The following is a 22516-nucleotide window of genomic DNA, read 5'->3' as shown; positions in this document are numbered from 1 at the left end:
AATTTGCATCCGTGACTTTTTAAACTGATTGTTCGGCAATTTTCACATCTTTCAGCACCTGCTTTCTTTGGGATTAGAATTATGATATTCTTCTTGAAGTCTGAGGGTACTTCGCCTGTCTCATGCATCTTGCTCACCAGAGATAAGACATTACAAATGTGAAGTGCTTGTACATTAATAGCCGGTTTAACCTCTAGAATGATGAACACAAGCGTGGAAACGTGCATCCATTGTCTTTTAAAGGCGTCGGATGACAGTTTGTGGCATACAGCTTCATGTCTGTTGCATTAGGTTGGTCAATACAAAGGCGGTTTATTCTGGTTGTGGATGACGCTGGAGTGGTTGTCCAATGACGCCCCATATATCCTCGATTGGAAACAGATCTCATGATCGAGCTGGCCATAGTAACATGTCGATACTCTGCAGAGCATGTTGGGTTGCAACAGCGGTATGAGGGCTGGCGTTATCCTCTTGGAAAACAGCTCCTGGAATGCTGATCATGAATAGCAGCAAAACAAGTCGGATCACCAGACTGACGCACAAATTTGCAGTCAAGGTGCGTAGGAAATCGCAACAGTGCTCCTGCTGTCATACGAAATCGCATCCCAGAGCATAACTCCAGGTGTGGGTGCATTGTGTCCAGCACGCAGACAGGCTGGGTCCAAGCCCTCAACCGGCCTCCACCTAACCAACACGCGGCCTTCACTGGCACCGAGGCAGAACCAGCTCTCACTAGAAAACACAACAGACCTCCACTCTGACCTCCACTGAGCTCTCACTCGACACCACTGAAGTCGCAAGTGGTGGTGGTTCGGGGTCAGTGGAATGCACACTACAGAGCTTCTGGGTCGGAGAAGTCCTTCCATGAACACCGCTGCCAGCAGTTATGTACAGTGGCTATAGTGCTGCCAAGACATTCTTCAATATCGCAGAAGGAACGTCCAGTTTCTCGTAATTGTGTTTTTGTTGCCTTAAAGGCCGACAGTTCACCACGACAATAGCCTTATTACTCGACCTCCTTCAAACTCAGTGAGGTTTTAATAACGTCGTCTCTGTCGTCTTAAAGGCATTCTTGACTAACCGACTCATCACGTCCATTCTCAAATGTAACTGACGCTCACGATCGTTACAGTGTGTATTTAAAGCAAACCTGATCTGCATCATCACAGTGGCGCTACTAGCGCCACACTGATGAGACTGGCGCGAAATTTGAATAGACATCATCTTTCAGATTTAGAAAGTCGCCTGTCAACTTTCGTTTATGTCGCACTCCCTCTTGGTGCTGCAATTTTTTGCCGTCGGTGTGTATTGTAGGGTGGTTAAAGTGCTTAAGATTTTTACAAACCTTTATTTCGTGCTACACAAGTAATGGTTGACTGTCTAATTCATTAAAATGTATCCGAACAGTCGGCTTAGAAATGCAAGTTTGGTTATCTCTATAATCGATGTAAGCAGTTATAGTACAGTACGAACTTTCACTGCGCAGCGAAGTGTGCGCTGATTCGAAACTTCCTGGTAGACTGAAACTGTTTGCCGGACCGGGTCTTGAACACCGAACCTTTTGCTTCTCGGGGGCAAATGCTTTACTGACTACTAGGCCATTTGTTTTTTGTTTTATTACTTTTGAATTTTTTATGAAAATAAAACTCTACAGATGTAAAATCTACAATTCCGGGACAGAAAAAAAAGAAAAATTGGAAGAACACAATGAAACAAGGCTCCAGAACAAACGGAAAAAGAACAAAAAAAACGAACAAAAAAACTAACCAGTAACTTGACGGTTAAAGGCAAGCTGATATATGCGAGGGTTGGAACTTTAATAGTTTCAACTATTTATTTCCAGCTCGTACAAAATAGATACGTGTTTCAAAGTTTTACTGACCTTCATAGTAGTCACCAGCATTGTGTATAACCCGTTGCCGCGATGTGGAAGTCGTAGGATACTCTTAGCAGTGCCAGTTGTGTTGACATTTCGGGCGGGGCGGTCTATTGCCCGAAGAATTTGTAGCAGTTCTGAGGCGAATGCCGTGAAGTGTTTCCTTCAGTTTAGAAATCGAGTTGAACTCACAAGGGCTTAAGTCAGGGGAATGCAGTAGTTGGTATAGGACTTAGCAGCCCTATCAGTAAAACAAGCCAGTAGCAGCTTGCACTGTACGTGCTTGAGCATTGTCCTGCAAAATGATGGTTAGGTCCTGTAGAAAGTGTCATCACATCTGTCTCTATGCTGTTCATTTTTGGAACACAACCTACCACCAGCTTACAGACAGAAGTGGTGACAGTTTCTGCAGGACCTGACCATCATTTTGATGTACAATGCTCAAGAACGTACAGTGCAAGCTGTCAGTGGTTTCAGAATGAGATTTTCACTCTGGAGCGGAGTGTGCGCTGATATGAAACTTCCTGGCGGATTAAAACTGTGTGCCCGACCGAGACTCGAATTCGGGACCTTTGCCTTTCGCGGGCAAGTGCTCTACCATCTGAGCTACCGAAGCACGACTCACGCCCTGTCCTCACAGCTTCACTTCTGCCAGTACCTCGTCTCCTACCTTCCAAACTTGCCCGCGAAAGGTAAAGATCCCGAATTCGAGTCTCGGTCGGGCACACAGTTTTAATCTGCCAGGAAGTTTCATATCAGCGCACACTCCGCTGCAGAGTGAAAATCTCATTCTGAAACCAGTGACAGCTTGCACTGTACGTTCTTGAGCATTGTACATCAAAATGATGGTCAGGTCCTGCAGAAACTGTCACCACTTCTCTCTGTAAGCTGGTGGTAGGTTGTGTTCCAAAAATGAACAGCATAGAGGCAGATGTGATGACACTTTCTACAGGACCTGACCATGATTTTGCAGGACAATGCTCAAGCACGTACAGTGCAAGCTGTTACTGGCTTGTTTGACTGATAGGGCTGCTAAGTCCTATACCAACTACTGCACTCCCCTGACTTAAGCCCTTGTGAGTTCAACTCGATTTCTAAACTGAAGGAAACACTTCACGGCATTCGCTTCAGAACTGATATAAATTCGTCGGGCAATAGACCGCCCCACTCGAACTGTCAACATAACTGGCACTGCTAAGAGTATCCTACGACTTCCACATCGCGGCAACGGGTATTTTTATCTTTCTCACACCCGATTACGTAGTGGGTCTGGTGTCCGAGTAGCCATACGATCGAATTACTCTTCGCCGGATGGAAAATGGGAAAGTCCGGACAGACAAGTTCAACCGAGAAAGCACTTTCAGCTGACCGGGTAAGAGAAGCCAGTTGTCTGCGAATCCGGTGCGTGTTCTCGTCCGCAAGAGACGAGTGTGTGGCGTAACGTATCAGGTAGATGACAAGCGTCGCAAAGATCAGTCGGACTACGACCAGTGCAATGAAGGCGTTCCTTGGTCGGGATCAAATTGTGAACGACCCTACACCACTATGAGGCTACATCCATTCAGAGGATAGGCAGGCTAACGTGAAACCACACTGCTTTCCAGTACACCAATGGCGAGCCCGTTTCATGTCGCTAGAGTGATGACTGTATTCCTCAACGATAAAGCAAAGATCTAGCGGTAAGGTGTGTCACTAATAAAATGTCAGCTCTCAGAAAACTTATAATAGTATAAAATTCACGTGTGTACCGGAATTAGAATTGATCCGGTCGACGTCGACAAGGGGAGTGACACTGGCCGGTCGATGACACGTAAATAAAAGAGATGTGATGGAATGAGTAGCTCGAGTACATGTTAAAATGTTATGTGGTATAAACAGTACTGAAGCCTTAACTTTGATATTGGTAATTCCCAGTGGAGAATCGGTATGCCAATCAGGCAAAATCGCCGTGAATACTGGGGCAATCAACCCATCTACGCACAGGTTGAAGATACTCGTTTCGTAAGACACTGTGTTCTACAGTGTGAAAAAAAGTGGTTCTGAGCACTATGGGACTTAACTTCTGAGGTCATTAGTCCCCCAGAACTTAGAACTATTTAAACCTAACTAACCTAAGGACATCACACACATCCATGCCCGAGGCAGGATTCGAACCTGCGACCGTAGCGGTCGTGCGGTTCCAGACTGTATTGCCTAGAACCGCTCGGCCACCCCGGCCGGCTCTACGGTGTGAAGAAGTTCGTAACTGCATACTGCACATCCTCGTCTGACAGAACTTGACGACACGTGAAGGCCTTTCTTAAGGGACTGCAGGGCGACATGAGGATTATCGGCCGGATGCGCTGGTGTCTCCCACTTGTTTGGACGCAGCTTCTACGTTACGACACCTGCGATACGGTGAGGGCGTTAGTATGAAGCAGCAGCACCCCTCGTTGCAGTTTTCCCAGACTGGTTTACGATAGACATGCTGCTCCATACACATTCTTCACTTTGTGAAGTATGTCTATCAGTGCTTGTCCTTTGGCAGCCAAGAAAGTAATAACACCATGTTGGCGCTATTTGGATGTATTTGGTAATAACGTTGCCATAGTTGACGTTTCCCCATTTACCGTGCGCACATCAAAAGCTGCGAATGCCACACCAGTCGCAGGCCGGTGTGGCCGAGCGGTTATAGGCGCTTCAGTCTGGAACCGCGTGACCGCTACGGTCGCAGGTTCGAATCCTGCCTGGGGCATGGATGTGTGTGATGTCCTTAGGTTAGTTAGGTTTAAGGAGTTCTAAGTTCAAGGGGACTCATGACCTCAGATATTAAGTCCCATAGTGCTCAGAGCCATTTGAACCACACCAGTCCATTGCCCGCACGTTGGTGTATACATACTTGCATCTGGGTTACGTTGCGTTGAAACGTCCCGTTAGAAAAACTTATAAATGATTGTGCTGGTAAACCTCTTACGTTATTTGATTTTCAAACAGCTGAGCAGAACTGAACGGACTTTGACATTTCGCTCTCTACTTATTCTGATCAACACTAAACTGACACACAATATTTTTAGCGCAACGCAATCTGGCTTTCAATAATCTCTACAAAAGAATGGTCCTGACTAACAATAACCTATACCTTTCATGAATAACTTACCTCACAAAAATTTTCATTACTCAAACTACTGTAATACAGCGATCGCGAATACTGCCAGCTAAATAAAAGATTCTAACTACTGAAGTCACTAACTACTAATAGGCATAGTTAGCAAATGAAAGATTTTGATAGAGAACAAACAATGTATTTACCTAAATAGTGTTTAAAAGTCATAGTATATATATATATATATATATATATATATATATATATATATATATATATATATATATATATATCAGTTCATGACATCCAGTCTTACAAATTTACTCTTTATGGTGGACACACGTCCAGATCATCCGCTCTCAAAACTCTGCCATCTCTCTCCCCACATCCACCACTGCTGGCGGCTCACCTCCAACTGCGCAACGCTACGCGCTGTTCACATCCAACTGCCCAACACTAGAATATTCCAACAATGCAAACCAGCCACAGACTGCACACAGCACAGCCAGTGATTTTCATACAGAGCGCTACCTGGCGTTACCAATATAAAAACCTAAACAGCCTACTTACAGCGTATACGCTGCAGCAACGCCCTGTGACAGAAACTTTTCGATCGTCCCTTATGCGTCACCATATGTTTGCAGAGAGCTGAGAAACAAGCAGGAAACGCCGTGTATACATTGGTAGATCCTCCGAAGAAAGAACGTGAATAATAAAGTAGCAGTGATTAAGACCGCAACGATCTCCAGATCTCACGCGACACACCGTGCTGCTGGTTGCAGGTGAAGTGGTGGCAGACGTTCAACGAGCCGGCCAGTTTCGTGGCCGGCTACTCGGGCAACACCGCCATAGCGCCGGCCATCAACTCCTCGGGCGTGGGCGACTACATGGCCGCCTACACGTTGCTCAAGGCGCACGCCGCCGCCTACCGCCTCTACGACGAGCAGTACCGCGCCACCCAGCAAGGTAGGCAGCCGCTTCCCCCACTCCACGTCTAACTGTGCTCTTCCCGGAGCGGCAGCAGGGTCACTCCGCGACTGAGGGCGAAGTGAAAATAGGCCTAGGGTGCCTCACGGCCGACTAGAAACGCTGGTCTGGCGCGCACACTGGTGACGTCAGCAAAGTAGCTCCATCAGCCGCGAGCAGAGTTACGGCTTGACGACGCCCGCTGGCGGTTCGTGGCCAGAGCTGTGCACAACGTCGCACACTTGCCTCTCATGTTGCTCTAAACCAGTGGTTCCCAATAGCGGTCCGCGAGCTATGCCAGAGGGATCCGCAAGATGCTATTAGAATAAAAAATATGTTAAATTATTTCGTATGATAAGAGATTTTTTTGTTTTGGCTGCTTCCTGCATGAGCAGAGCTCTAATGACCGCTAACTTCTGAGTGTAGTGTCTTCCTAGAGTCAACTGACACTAGCACACCTTGCATGAAATTAGTGTTCTCTTATTTTTTACACATGTCTACTCAATGCAATCTCACGTGTAGTACACTTGACAGACCAATACACTCAGTTTTAATTTTTTCCTGTCATTTTCAGTTCATACTCAATTTTTATTTTTTTTTAATGAGTTTCTTATACTAAACAGCCAGATTTGAAGACAAAGATTTTAAGTAATAATCAAAAATTTAACAATAACAATGACGGCTCAATTGAAAAAGTTTTAAGCTCAATATTTTTTCAATAATGACTATGTCAATATTTTTTCTAAGTACCAAAAATAGAAAACATATCAAAAGACTTTTAATTTGGCTTTTTTAGGTACTTGATACTGTGATACGACAAGGTACCAATCAAGCTCGATAAGGGGGTCCTCGAGAAAATTTTGTTGGGAACCCCTGCTCTAAAGAAAGTATAAATGACATAACTGTATGTTAATTATTATTTACTCTCAGAGCGAAAAGCACAGCGCTTTCATTAACTGCTTTAACTGTGAAGTATCTGAAATCTGTGTCCTCACTGAAACAAATGATGGTACTGTTTCATTTGTAATTAAAAAAAAAACTTACAGCTCACACACACACACACACACACACACACACACACACACACACACACACACACACACACACACAAACTTAGAAACAAAAGAGAAAAATTCAGTTTTAAGATTCTTCAAACTTTTAGTCCGAAATTTTCATAAATGGGAAGTGGGATGGAATGATTGAAAAATATAGCATTTACGTATGTATTTACTCAAAACTACAGTAAAATATGCAGAAAATGTAGCATTTAGATAGTTATTTACAATATATTCTATGTTGTCCTTAGTATTTTTAACTGCCTGCCACTTAAGTTTGCTGGCGACAGTGTCACTGATATTCTTAGTCAAATTATTTATCACTACCTTGCATGATTGGGAATTGATGTTTTGCAATAGATCGCTCACAGTTCTCTGGCATTTACGGGTCTCACCCTCAACAATATCACAGCCCTGAAGCTTTAGACTACACATTTTGCAAAAAACAAAACGATCATTTACATCACCAATGAAAGTACTTGAACACACATCCAAAATACAGTATGTTTCAACATTAACCTAGCAATAGTAGTCACAACAATAACATTGTCAGTGGGAAATGTCAACCTTCCAGGGTTCATTCTGCAACGAGGTCACTTGGGATAGATAATTCAACCTCCTTATCAGATTGCACACAAGAGATGCATATCTCTCAGTTTTTTAACAAAAAGTTCCTTCTTTGCAGCATAATCATATACCTGCAACAGTAAATGCAGAAAACTTTCTGGTACCTTTGATATTTTAAAATTGTCCTTTAACATCACGGAATATTTGTCAACAGTTGCACATTTACCACTTGTGTCAGAACAAGGAAGGAGAGTCATCAATTGTATTATTTTATTCAAAGAATTAAGCAGCGCTGTATCTTCGAATCTTAATTTTTTCTCACTCTCAAGTATTTGGACATAACTTAGATAGTAATGTGCACTACTGAGCTGACATAAAAACTAAATCTATCTTCCAGATTGTCATTCAGAAACTTGCTCATAAATATTTAATCCGTTTTGTAAAGTACAGATACATATGGAATCAAGACTAAAATGCATCAAGGGTATTCATTAATGACTGAAAAGTCTGAGGGCTTAAAGATTCGGAGCCAGGCACAACTTGCCTCCATTTTTTCAACAATTTTTAAAGTCTAATTGTAAGAAGCTATTTATCCTAATAGGTTGCCTGTACTGATTGTTGAATCTTTCACCTTCATGTGCGTCTTTAACATTCACTGTGTGCCACCAGTCTCAAATTATTTGTATGAATGATGTTCTGACCCTGAAAAGTCTGTGTCCTTAGAAGTTAAGAACCTAAAACAGCTACTTCCTTTTATCAAAAACTTTCAGTGCTAGATTAACATTTTGTTTCTGAATGTTACAAGGGAACAGGATCTTAAATTACAGCAAATGATTATGTTTTGCTAGTGAGCCAGTTTGTTTTCTGTATATCAAGTCCAAAGAGCCCGCAGCTCTTGGTTCAACTCAACCTGCGACTGTCGACGTTTTTAATTAAAAACTCGATTTGCGCCCTGAAAAATTCTCTTCCAACATATTCGCTACGTGCTGAATCACAAGATTCTTTTTTAGGGTAATCAGGACTCTCAAATTGGTCATAACAGTTACAGATCCAGTAATGCTGGGTATTTCACCACTCTTATCAATAAAACGCAGCAGTATGTTTTGTTCATTCTAAACACAGCACCATTGTTTCTTGTTGAAATGGACAGCATTCGAAAAATACACTCATGTTGAGAGAAAACAGAACACCTTTAATGACTAGAGATAGGAGGGTCATATTCACAGGAGTTGTAGATTGGTACGTTCTGCAGAAATAACTAGCATTTCAGTCACCTCAGCTCAGCATGTGTCCTGTTGCCTAGAGGACACAGAATCTGCCATGTGCCCTGATAACTTGGTCTGTGCGTGATGGCAGCGACGCGTATAAGGCGCGAATGGCGTCCTGTGGTATACACATCCACGCTGCATTTGCCTGGTTCCAAAGTTCATCTGCGGTGGTTGGAACTGGGTCACAATATTGCACCCGTCATTTCACCATATCCCACACATTTTACATTTGCGCAAGTCTGCTGATCTGGAGGGCCAGGACAAAAGGCTGATGTCCTGTGACACCAAGAAGTCATGTGTTTCTGCAAAACACGCCAGACGCCATTTTCAGCAAGGCAATGCACGACCACATGTTGCTGCACAAAGGGCATGGCTACGGGTCGCAGGATGTTACTCACGTAGTTCACAGTGGTCACACTGTAATTTGTGCTTGTACCCAGTAGCACCCCATACCATAAGGCCTTGAGTTGGCGCTCTACGTCTTGTGCAAATGCAGTCACTGTGATGCCGCTCCCCCTGTCTGCATCGAACCAAAATGCGGCCACTATTTTCAAACAAAATGAACCTGGATTCGTCCAGAAACACTATCTATTATTGCCATTATCGTCCTGATTGACATCATTCCACACACCATTTCTGTCTAGAAGTTTCTGAACATTCGTCAAAGGTAGGTGGACAAGTGTAAGACGCGCACGTAACAGAGACAGCGATGGACTGTCACCCCTCATAGTGTATGACGTGTTCCACTGTTGCGCCAGAGGCGAGGAGGACGCAAATCTGTCCTGCAATGCCATTTGGATGAGGGGGGGGGGGGGGGGGGGGGGAACCTCTGGCGATGCGATCTGATCAGTCTCTTCATGTTTAACAGCCTTCCGTGAACTATTCCCGGCGAGAGGAGATCATTTTGGTCGCGGATTGGGCATTGCCGATTTAGCCACCGCTACCTGTTGTCCGGTGACCCCGCCCCACAGTGCCCCTGTGGTCATCCATTGACGGTGCGCCATGTTTTATTGTCCTGTCCCCGTTTTATTCACTCTCGTGTGGTTCCTACGTCTGCCGTCTACCTTACAGGAATTTTTAGCTGATGACGCTCGAGCAGATGCTCGTGTCCTTCGTTTTAATACACTGATGGACTTGTCCAAAAAGATCTAACTCCTTTATTTTTTTTCTCTGGGTCTTTGTAAGTACTTTCTGATGTTGCCCCCTTGCGTTTTTCTACGCCATTAGTGCACTAACGTTTGTGACTGGGCGCTAATGACATTAGTAGTTGAGCGCCCTAAACACAAAAAAAACACCTGTTGCACTGCCGGAACACTTCGTCCCACACGAGCAGCAATTTCCCGGATGGATTCATCACATTCTCTCATGCTAATAAGACACCCTCTTTCACACTCACTCATTTCATGGTACAGTTTGCGCATACGTCATCGAGGCAGCCTGCGCGACTTGAGCAGTCACACTCATCCACTGCCGTTGGTTTATAGCGACAACGAGAGCCGCAGACGCATTTTATCGGCAGGTGAAGTTGCGCCGCGATATCGATGTTGACATTCAACCCGCTGGTTGCCACGGTTCAAATTCAAATCATTTCTGCAGAACATTCTACGCATATGTCCTATGAATATGAACGTCCTATCTCTAGTAGTTCAAGATGTTATGTTTTTCTTCTGAACATGAGTGTATATATGTTTGTCTTCCACATTATGAATAGCATTCTGCGTTTCATACTGCCTATCCATCTTCCAGGCTTCTTACCACCACTTTTTCGAAATTTTCTCTTTCTGCATCTGCAAGAGAATCTAGCTGTTATACAGTATCGTGGAAAATTAGGCAATTAATAGCACTGCATCTGGTTTCAGTTTTGAATAACTCCTCTCAAATGTTTTTACTTTCCCATAGTTTATAAACTGTTTTGTGCATATTATAGGCTTCTTTAGTTTTAAGAATTCAGTGGTAATTTTTTCAGCCACTTTTTCTTCAGTTCTCCATCGCTGGGTAAAGATGGTATAGTAATTCTCAAATCCATGAACAAACTTCGCGCAAATCGGAAAAGAAACTGTTTGGAATTTTAAAAATTCGCACCATCCGAACAACGGCCAGCACGCGAACCAAACAAAGCTCGAACTGCTCATAATCGCTGCCTCTTCACTAGTTCATAACGTAGCCGCGTGATAGCAGCACCTAACGGGATATCTTCTAGGGGTCGTTCTGACGCTACCAGTCGGTTTTACCCCACCCTCTCCTGCGCCTTTGTGCACAAGTATTCAAGGAGGTGCGACACGAACACGGATTGCACTTCAACTTAGTACTAGCTGAGTGAAAGCTGCTATTTCTTGGGAATGAGCTCATATTGTTAAAATCAAAAGGTATTGAAGAAAATACACATTGAGAGACCACTGTCAGGTCTCCAATCCCATCTTGACCGGTTCACCGCTTGGTGCAACCAGTGGTTGCTCAAGGTCAATCCCTCCAAAACCCAGGCGATCATTGTAGGCAAAACCACCCCTTCCTTCCGCCTCCTTGATTTCTATCTCACCGTCTATGGCCGTCCTATCGCCCTCACTCCCACCCTTAAGTACCTTGGCGTCACCCTCGACCGTCGCCTCTCCTGGACTCCCCATCTCCAGACGATCCAAGCCAAGGCACGTTCCCGACTCCGTCTCCTCAAGCTCCTTTCCGGCCGCACGTGGGGTCTGGACCCCTCCACAATCCTCCACACCTATAAATCCCTCATCCGCCCTATCCTTTGTTACGCCCATCCAGCGTGGATCTCCGCCCCCCCTACCTTCTATAAATCCCTCCAAATCCTTGAACGCCATGCTCTCCGCCTTGCCTATCGCATCCGTCTCCCCTCCCCCACGCGGATCCTGTATGATCTCATCCCCTTCCCCCACCTCCTCCTTTTCCTTGAAAGGATACGTATCCTGTACACCTCACGTAAACTTGATCCTCCTCACCCGCTCGTTTCCCCGATCCTCTCCCACCCCCGCCCGCTGCCGCGCCTGTATTCCCACGTCCCACCCGGTCTCCATCTCTCCACCCTCCTTACCCTCTCCCAAGGTGGCTTCCGCCAGCTCCCCCTCCCTGATGATGTCCTCGTCCCCTCCATCTACCCCTCTTATCAACTTTGATCCTCCCCCCCACCTCCTATGTCCTCTCCTTTAGGCACCCTCCCTCCCTCCCTTCCCTTCCCTCCTCTTTCCTTTCCCCCCTCCCTCCTCCCCTCTCCACCGGGCTTCCCTCCCCCTTCCTCCCTCCCCCTCTCTCCTTTGCCCATGGCATCTCTGCTCCCCCCTCTCCCATTCCCCTTCCCATTCCTCCTCCTCCACCTCCTCTCTTGGCAGGTCCCCGGACTCGTACACGCTCAGTGAACATTCGCGCGCCGGGGATCATCGCCGTCAGTGTTTCGTGTGTGTGCCTTCGTTTGTGTGCAGTGTTGTTCGCCGTCACGCCCCCACCGTTCACGTGCCGTCGCCATCATCCATGTTCAATGCATCGTGTCGCCCAGTGTTAGTGATGTTTCTCGTCTAGCGTGAACGGCTACATGTTTTCTCGATTTTTAGTGTCTTCATTTTTTGCCCACCGTTTTTACTGTCTACTCTGTGCCACCTTTATGTACTACTTGTTGTAACACTCAAGGCTGAAGAGCGGGGTATTGTGCTGCTGCCAGCCCGCCTTTGTATAAGGTGTTAAAATCACAATAAAGAAAAAAAAAAAAAACCACTGTCAGGTTTTCTAGACGCGTGACCACAACAGGTGAAATTGTAGGTTCGCAAACTTGCGCTACGTATTGCTCGAACCGCCCCTCGCTGAGCCGAAAATATACTTTGTGAATAAAATGAGTTGTCATAGGCGAATGACAATATGCACTGTTGACTAAATTTCGTGTTTGACTCTGATTTTGAAAAGGTTCGATTAGATCTCTTTCACAGTAGTTAACATGTCCATCATAACTGGCCCTCGCTACTTCGTAGCGTCTGCAGCAGACCTCGAGGAGGGAGAAGTATATCAATGTGTTTCAGCATTACTCCTCTTCCTATCCATGCGGAGTGTAAGCCAGTTTCAACGTAGGATAGAGTGAATAAATGTGAATGGTAGGGTGAATAAATGTTTATTTCTACTTTCAACTGCCTATTTATTCGGGAAAATGAAGTATTCTAAAATGAGTTTGAGTCTCTTCTTTGGGTGAAGAGTAGCGTATCTGCTAATGCAGGTTTGGCAATACTAAAATAGTGCTGCGTGGCCAAAGAGCTGTACGGCTGGTTCGGGATGTAGACAAAGGATGTTTTCTATAAGTTGGTAAGGGCTCGGCAAGCTTTCTCCCTCAACAGCAACTTGTGGTAGGTGGAACAGATATCACCTGGGGAAGCACTGGCGGGCCAGGCATCAGATGAGGCAGACGTGGACACTCTCAACTTTAGATTTTGTGTTATATAGATGTTCAGATTTCCAGTTTAGCCCGTTATTAGGCTGTTTAATCGGTTTTCTTTTTAATGAACATATTTCTGTTGAAGTTCCAGGTTTGAGATACACGAAAATCAGACGTTTAGAAGTATTTTCGTTTATTAGCATCACTACTTTACGCAGAGGAACATCGGGGCCACGCGGACCGACTATACAAAGGAAGTGGACATTTAGACAACGGTTATAACTACAAACCATTTATCAGTTTCGAGGAACAATTATAGTGAATCAATGCGCTTCACGCTAGTTTCCCACTTTATAGCCATTTTTGTGTTACTGAACTTAAGAATTCTGGATCCACATGCCTTTGTGCGGCTGGTGGGTAACATACAACCACTTTGTATGAGGTATAAACCATGCGTTACTCGTTCATATTATATGTTCCACGCGAGTTACTATACCTTCTGTATCAGGATTTTAATTGATTTTCTTGTTGTTAGTACACTGATTCTCAGTCTCACGCCTCTCCGACAATCCCTGGCATCCACAGTACCAATAGTGAAATAACAGCCTCTTTCCTCGTAGTTACTTATCATGCACAATAGTAACAGATGATGAAAATCCTGGTTTTCTCAGAGGAAACAGTTTTTGTAAACTTGGAACTCTGTTCTCGGTGATGTGGTACGTCCTCCCTGTCTACGTGCTGCAACACTGCATGCCATAGTGTTATAATAGAGTAGCTATTCTGAATGAGTCTATGAATGGGTGTCCTAATGCAGGATGTTTTCGTACGTTCCTCGTTCCAGAAACACAGTGACGCCCGCAATATTAGCGATGGTTACCCACGGAAAACATTGCCTTAATAACAGTATATACCTCTACCATATGCAAGTTATTCTACGATACATTACTAGTGGGAACCAGTCAAGTTTTAATTCACGTGTCTATTGTAACGTGACAATTCAAATGTGAACAAGCCCCATCTATGGGTTCATTATGATTGTTCAGATTCAGTTTGCTATTCCCCAGTCGTATCACCATTGCAGTTTGACAATTTGTTTATTACATAACATGTAAAATATGTTTTCTTTTGTGATATTAAACTGATATATGTAATTGATGTTCATTCAGATAATTTATAGTCATTCTGGGAAGCTATGTGGATCCACATGCGTTCCCTTTTAGGCCAGTCAGAAAACGCACATCAACAACAAGTAGTTCTTCCTTTCATACTTACACATATTTTGTTGATGAGACTGATATTAATATCGAGCCACAGTGTGTCCCCGGCTTATTTATTCATGGCATTTCGTTCTGCCTGCCGATGCGCTGCTTTCTAGTTACAGTTTCCTCTGCAAGATAGATTACACCTAATCTTCCCTCTGACCACGTTTGAGATAGGTACGAACCACAGATAATGTACAACATTGGCTTTACAAGACACCTTACCATGTATCCAAACGCCTAGGAATACGGATTCTTCAAACGCGCTAGTCATATCCCAGTTCTGTGTAATCAAAATATCGGTAATAGTTTAATTGCGTATTTGATATTTAAAAACAAAATCTTGATGTCATTTAGCATCAGTTCATTTTCTACAAGCCACGAACTGATGTCTTGAACTGTACTGTTTGTTACATTGCCCGTATTGCACTCAACATCCTTCACTACCAAGCTAGTGTCATCAACAAACAGAAATACATCATTATCCACATAACAAACAGAAACTGACATCGATCAACCTCCAACTTTACACTGTCCCCTTCAGAACGCCACCTCATAACCATTCTCATTAATACAGAGAATGACTCCCTTCGTTCTGTTCTTAAAGTATGAGAGGTACGAATTGTAAGCTACTGCTCTTATTTCGTAATGGTTCGATTTCTGCAGTAATATTTATGGCCAACATAATCAAACGCCTTTGTTAAATCAAAGATGATGAAGTATTTCACCCGTAGAGTGCCTCGCACTGAAAATAGAATATAGCGTTTTAACTTACTAAAGCACTTTTTGAACCAAACTGTACGTTTGACGGCAAATTATGTGAACGTAAATGTTCAATTCCTATACAGCCTTTTCAATAAATTTTGCAAATACCGATAGTATAGAAATAGGTCTAAATTGTCTGTATCACTCCTTTATGCTGTTTTATAAATTAGTTTCTCTATTACGTACTTTAATCGTTCAAGAAACTGACCACTCCTAACGGAAAAATTAGATATGTGGCAAAGTACAGGGCTGACAGATGCAGCACAGCGGTAAACTCAGTATCGCGCTGCAGACGTCACTGTATCCCTGATAATCCTCAGTCTTTAGGGACTCCGTCTCCCCCTTGTCAGAATCGCGGAGGTGTATCTCAGATAGCCATTTTGTAAGACAGTTATACGATTCCCTTCAGAAAGGAAGTTTTTATTTAATTTACATACTATGTTCCCAAAGTGGTACTTAAATAATATAAATATATCTAACTAACTAGTAATAAAAACGTTTTTATTACACATTGGGTTAGTATCCTCGACCTTGTGCTGTTGGCAAAATTCACGATTGACCACATCGTTTTAATTACACTTTGAAAATTAGCTATTCTATTTGCATACCACAAATTTTTGTCTCCTTAATGACATTGTGAAGCAGCTTAAGGTACTGTTTGTAATGGGCTACTGCAACTCACTGTGACTATTTCTAACATTTTGATATAATTCCTACTTTGTGCACATATACTAATTTTTAACCCAGTTTTGTTTATGAGTTAAGTGTGAGAACTTTTACTGCCATACTGTTATTTTTCTCAGTTTCTCGTACGTGGTACTGTTGCTATGTTCCAGTTCGGTTTTAGTAGAGGTGAATTCCTTGACAACTTGATTGATGAACGCTGTTTCACGTGTTTCAGGCAAGGTGGGCATCACCATCAACGTGATGTGGTATGAACCCGCCACGGACGCTCAAGCCGATGTCGACGCAGCTGAACGCAAGAATCAGTTCTACGTGAGTGTAGATTCCTTCATTATCCATCTTTCACTGCCATAATGTGCTCCTCTTTTACGTCGGTCTTAACACAGTGTAGCTAGCCACAAACATTCGTTGCTTCTACTCAATATCCATTCTTTTTTGGTTTTAGCAACACTGCATGATTTCCTCATTCATCAAAAATCGTCCTACATCAATTACTCCATTTGAACACATAATACCTGAAAAGTCAATTCATCATATAGAAATAAAACTACAATCTTACATCAAGGTGAGCTCAGAATTTCTTGATATTTTTGATCTTGAGCAAACGACAACTGCTGCACCAGACCGTTCGCAGCAGGACTAGTCGTATCACCCTGCTACTGGTCTTTCTCGAGCTGTTGTATACTGACGTGAAAAAGAGTCATGGGATAGCTGTATGGTGATATACAGATGGCGGTAGTACCGCGTACACGGGGCATAAAAGGGCAGCGCATTGGCGGAGGTGTCATTCGTCCTTAGGAGACTCATATGAAGAGGTTTCCGAAGGGGTATTAACAGACTTTGAACGCGAAATACCAGTTGGAGTTAGACGCATTGCACATTTTATTCCGGAACTTGTTGGGCAATTCAATATTCCAAAATCGTCCTACATCAATTACTCCATTTGAACACATAATAACTGAAAAGTCAATTCATCATATAGAAATAAAACTACAATCTTACATCAAGGTGAGCTCAGAATTTCTTGGTTTCCGAGACATATTTTTGATCTCGAGCAAACGATAACTGCTGCCCAAATTTTGGGCATTACCTCTCACCACGGACAACGCAGTGGCCGACATCCTTCAGTTAACGATCAAGAGCAGCAGCGTTTGCTTAGAGTGCTAACAGACAAGCAATACTGCACGAAATAACAGCGGAAATCAATGTGGGACGTACGACAAATGTAGCCGTTAGAAGAAGCGCTTTCGGCGATGTCGTCCTGTTAGGAAAAGCACTCGCGCCGGTCGGCTGCTGCCATAGCCCACTAACCCCAAGTTTCGCCGCACTGTCCTGTGTTCGTGGCCACATCGGTTGGATCCTAGACAACTGGAAAACCGTGGGCTGGTCAGATAAGTCCCGATTTCAAGTGGTAAGAGCTGATGGTAGGGTTCGAGTGTCGCCCAGATCCCACGATGGCAAGGACCCAGGCACTGTACAAGCAGGAGGTGGCTCCACAATGGTGTAGCCTGTGTTCACATGGAATGGACCGGGTTCTCTGGTGAAACTGAACCAATCACTGAATGGAAAGTTTTATGTTCGACTACTTGGAGACCATTAGCAGCCATTCATGGATTTCATATTCCCAAAAAATGATATCATGTCATGGGGCCAGAATTGTTCGTCATTCGTTTGAAGAACAAAATCAAATGGTCCAAATGGCCCTGAGCACTATGGGACTTAGAGCTACTTAAACCTAACTAACCTACGGACATCACACACATCCATGAGCGAGGTAGGATTCGAACCTGCGACCGTAGCAGCAGCGCGGTTCCGGACTGAGGCGGCCAGAACCGCTCGGCCACCGCCGCCGGTTGTTTGAAGAACATTCTGGACCATTGGAGCGAATGATGTGGGCACACAGATCGTCTGACACGAATCCTATCGAACATTTATGGGACAAAGTCGCGGAGTCAGTTCGTGCACAAAACCCTGCGCCGGCAACAGTTACGCAATTATGCACACCTATAGAGGCAGCGTGGCTGAATATTTCTACAGGGGACTTCCAACGACTTGTTGAGTCCACGACACGTCGACTTGCTAAACTATGCCGGGACACAGACCTTTGTCAGCTCAGTTATAAAGCCGTGCTTGCGGCTTGAGCTGGTCATTCGATCTATTACGTGTCACTAGAACTCACTGTGGGTGGTGTGTATCGCTTAAGAGCCTCGCGAATGAGTTTTAGGAAACACTCTCCTCTCCTCTGCTAATTTTCTGCGAAGCTTCAATGACTTTTAATATTAATTAACTTAAAAAAATAAAAAGTCTTTTATGCCGTTCACGGTGTAGAAAATAGTTCATTCTGCAATAAATAGCTCGGTCGACACCTGAACCCTTACAAAATTTTACATAAACTGAGAAATTGTCTGTTACCCATAACACAAACAAAGTAATAACGATAGAAACATGGTAATGAAACGGATAAATTTTTCCGATGAGGTGTAGCGAGTGTAGTTTACTACAGTTGCTACAAAATATTGAGCAGACTACAGTAGGTTATGTGTTGGCACACTACCGTTAGTCTTTTATGTAGCAGAAGCATACATATTATAAAATTGTAAGTACGTTTACCCTAAACCACTGGATCGATTACAACCAAACTTGGTAAAACGTCACTTACCGCTTGTAAAGAACCACTGTGGGGATAAGAAGCACCTACCTCCAAAGGAGTAGGGATGGCGATGAAGAAGAAGTGTAGCAAATAGCCAGACTATGTTAATCCATTATTTAAGAATGAGAGAACTTTGTAATTTGCAACCAACTTGAAATACACTTTCAAGCCTTTTCGAGGTTTATTCTCGCTCACACCCGTACGAAATGATGAAACGAAAACAGTTTATCGGTTTCTACATTTTCGCAGTTCAGGCAGTAAAACTGCCATATCACGCATGAACTTTTAGGGCACTACTTCTTTACTAATAACTGTAATCGCAACACGCTTAGCAGACAGCATTTATATATACCAGGGAATGTATCTCCAAATTTCGTTTTGCGACACACAGATCAGGAGACATGACGTCATAAACATTGAGTTCCTTGAAAACTAAACTGCAGGGTGAAATTCGCTAGAGATACAGGTCAAATATGTGTATAAATATGTGTGAAATACGTTCGGTATATGTAACGTGTATGTATGCGGGCAAAGCTGCGAGTAAAAATCTCCTCCTAATATCCTGGATCGATTGCAACGAAATGCTGTACATATACTACTTACTATCAGGAAAGAAATACTGTGGAGGTAAGCACAAGCACACTTCTATTAGGATGGGGGTGATAACGTGGAGTGAGAAGAGGAGGAAGTGATGGACAGACAGAGAGGGGGAAACGAGGAGATGTACAGAGAGAGCGGCAGGAGGTGATGGACAGAGAGGAACGAGGGAGGCAAGTTGGGGTTAGACTAATAGATTTAGAACAAGTGGATACCCGGCCAACGCTTGGCATTCAGCTGGTGTTATAGAAAGTACTACGATAAATTTTCCGTTTAGCGAAATCTACAATGGTGAGCCAACATACTATGACCACTGCCCACCGCGAGGCTGTATGCTGCCTGCTGGCGCTGGGGGCACGTGGCGAGGTAAGAGAAGTATACGAGCGGAGCGGAGACGAGTGGGAAAACATTATGGCGAAGACAAGGGGCGCAAATGCGGAAATACGTCGACTTGAGCAATATCGATGGCCGTGTCCAGATATGCCGTCATCTAGACTGCTCGAGACATGCAGCGCGCCACGGACGGTAGGAGCAAGTATTATGTTATGGGGGACGTTCCCCTGGTTTTGCATGGGACCTGCGGTAGTAATTGAGGGCACCGTGACAGCCGTGGTATACGTGAACATTATTAGCCGGCCACGGTGGCCGAGCGGTTCTAGGCGCTTCAGTCCGGATCCGCGTGACTGTACGGTCGCAGGTTCGAATCCTGCCTCGGGCATGGATGTGTGTGATGTCCTTAGGTTAGTTAGGTTTAAGTAGTTCCAAGTTCTAGGGGACTGATGACCTCAGCTGTTAAGTCCCATAGTGCTCAGAGCCATTTTTTTGTCTTCAAGATATCTTTGGATCTAGACATAAAAGAAACCCCAGTACGGGCAGTATCGCGAAAGAGCAACAAGGCGAAGATCCTATCAGAGTGTTGCCTAAGCATTTGCGACGAGTGCACCATGGCACACAAAAAAGGCGTGAAAGCAGTCAGTCGCAATCTGCAAGAATCCGCTGAAACGATCGCATTTACGGAAGGCGTCGCTGCTTTCCGTCAGACTTCACCTGTTGTAGCTCTAGGTACTAGAGACATGCGCTCACCTCATCTGCTCTAGTTCCTAGGGTTATAACAGGAGAAGTCTGACGGAAATCACACAAAATAAAACAGCGACGCCTCTCGTAATGCGATCGTTTCAGTGGATTCTTGCAGATTGCGACTGATTACCGGCGAGGATATATTGCCCTAATCGAATGGGTCTGTGACTCTGCCACAGTGCCTTTGTCTAGTTGTTGCTTCGATGGAGGAACATATTCGTTTCGTTGATGAAGATATATCCGAAATAACATGTAATGCTGCTGCTATAAAACAGATGGGAACGAAGTGGTGTATCGTTTCATAAATACAGTTCTGTACCGGGTCTATGCTACCATTTATCCGGTAGAGCTTCTTAACTCCCTTCCCTGCACCAGGACTCACCGCGCATAATACCCTTCTGAAAGTAGGTATTCCGACTACGCTGCTTCTGTACGTTTTTGTAGACCCTTGTCGCTAGGTCTCGCCGCTACTGCTGAGGAGGCCTAGGTGCCACTGTTGTTGCGGTAGGCCGAGCTTGTGAGTTCGTGAAACCTCTTCTGGTCCAGTACACCGCTAAGATATTTTTTCCCTGCCACTGTCCGCAGCTCGTGGTCTAGTGGCTAGCGTTGCTGCCTCTGGATCACGGGGTCCCGGGTTCGATTCCCGGCCAGGTTGGGGATTTTCTCTGCCCGGGGACTGCGTGTTAGTGTTGTCCTCGTCATTTCATCATCATCATTCGTGACAGTGGCTAGACCGGATTGAGAAAAAATTGGACTGTGTAAAAATTGGGACTTTGTATGGGCGCTGATGACCGCGCAGTTGAGCGCTTCACAAACGAAACATCATGATCCATGCCAATATTACAGGGCTATGTCCCAGACTCAGTAACAGGATAGGTGAACGAAGGCTCTACAACGCTCCAACAAATTAGTAACAAAGTAGCACAAATGATTTAAAAATATTTACTTATCTTTTAGAGTTGTCGAATAATTAAGTCTAGAGCAGTGCATGTAATGTAACACAAAAAAGGCCTTCAGTGTGTAAGGGATCCGTGATCCCACAAGCATAGATGCTAGTATCCGACGCCCAGGTCGATAGCAGACAGGAGTCGATTGTCGAGCGCTGCAGGAGGCAGTGAGACGAGTGTCGAGTGCGAAGTAGTACTGGTGAGTGTCGAGCGAGCAGTGGTGCCGGAGAGACGGGCAAGAATGGTGGTCGAGTGAGTTGTAAACGGCAAAATTCACCGGAGTATGACGAGTGGAATTAAAATACAAGGTGAAAGGATATCAATGATACGATTCGCTGATGACATTGCTGTCCTGAGTGAAAGGGAAGAAGAATTAAATGATCTGCTGAACGGAATGAACAGTCTAATGAGTACACAGTATGGTTTGAGAGTAAATCGGAGAAAGACGAAGGTAATGAGAAGCAGTAGAAATGAGAACAGCGAGAAACTTAACATCAGGATTGATGGTCATGAAGTCAATGAAGTTAAGGAATTCTGCTAACTACGCAGTAAAATAACCAATGACGGACGGAGCAAGGAGGACATCAAAAGCAGACTCGCTATGGCAAAAAAGACATTTCTGGCCAAGAGAAGTCTACTAATATCAAATACCGGCCTTAATTTGAGGAAGAAATTTCTGAGGATGTACGTCTGGAGTACAGCATTGTATGGTAGTGAAACATGGACTGTGCGAAAACCGGAACAGAAGAGAATCGAAGCATTTGAGATGTGGTGCCATAGACGAATGTTGAAAATTAGGTGGACTGATAAGGTAAGGAATGAGGAGGTTCTACGCAGAATCGGAGAGGAAAGGAATATGTGGAAAACACTGATAAGGAGAAGGGACAGGATGATAGGACATCTGCTAAGACATGAGGGAATGACTTCCATGGTACTAGAGGGAGCTGTAGAGGGCAAAAACTGTAGAGGAAGACGGAGTGGAATACGTCAAACAAATAATTGAGGACGTAGGTTGCACGTGCTACTCTGAGATGAAGAGGTTAGCACAGGAAAGGAATTCGTGGCGGGCCGCATCAAACCAGTCAGTAGACTGATGAACAAAAAAAAAGACGAGTGAGCACGTCCCCCTGATCGTCATGGGGTTGACCCTCACTAATACCGATTCGCGAGTGATATGAAACAGAAAGTGACATGTGCCGAATTAACGTGTTTCGCGTCAACCGTGTCGGCCAGCAACAACCATGGATTGCAGTGAGGATTGTTGTGAATGCTAACCATCAGCATTGCGTGTGACGAAGTACTGAAAATCAGCAACCAATAAAAAGATATAAGTGTAATTAGACGTGTAAGGCGA

General features: G+C 44.3%; 1 protein-coding gene across 1 annotated transcript in view; it reads left to right on the top strand.

The window, feature by feature from the left end:
- The window catches only part of LOC126413268 (myrosinase 1-like), a 116944-nt gene that overhangs the window by 50065 nt on the left and 44363 nt on the right, over positions 1 to 22516 (top strand). The window contains exons 5-6 of the mRNA XM_050083170.1: positions 5741 to 5924; positions 16109 to 16203. Coding sequence (XP_049939127.1) covers positions 5741 to 5924; positions 16109 to 16203 — 279 coding nt within the window. The remainder of the gene's footprint in view (positions 1 to 5740; positions 5925 to 16108; positions 16204 to 22516) is intronic.

The sequence above is a fragment of the Schistocerca serialis genome, chromosome 7 (genome assembly GCF_023864345.2).
Source record: "Schistocerca serialis cubense isolate TAMUIC-IGC-003099 chromosome 7, iqSchSeri2.2, whole genome shotgun sequence".
NCBI lineage: Eukaryota > Metazoa > Arthropoda > Insecta > Orthoptera > Acrididae > Schistocerca > Schistocerca serialis.
Note: the sequence above shows the minus strand (reverse complement) of the source record. Positions and strands in the feature narration are given on the sequence as shown.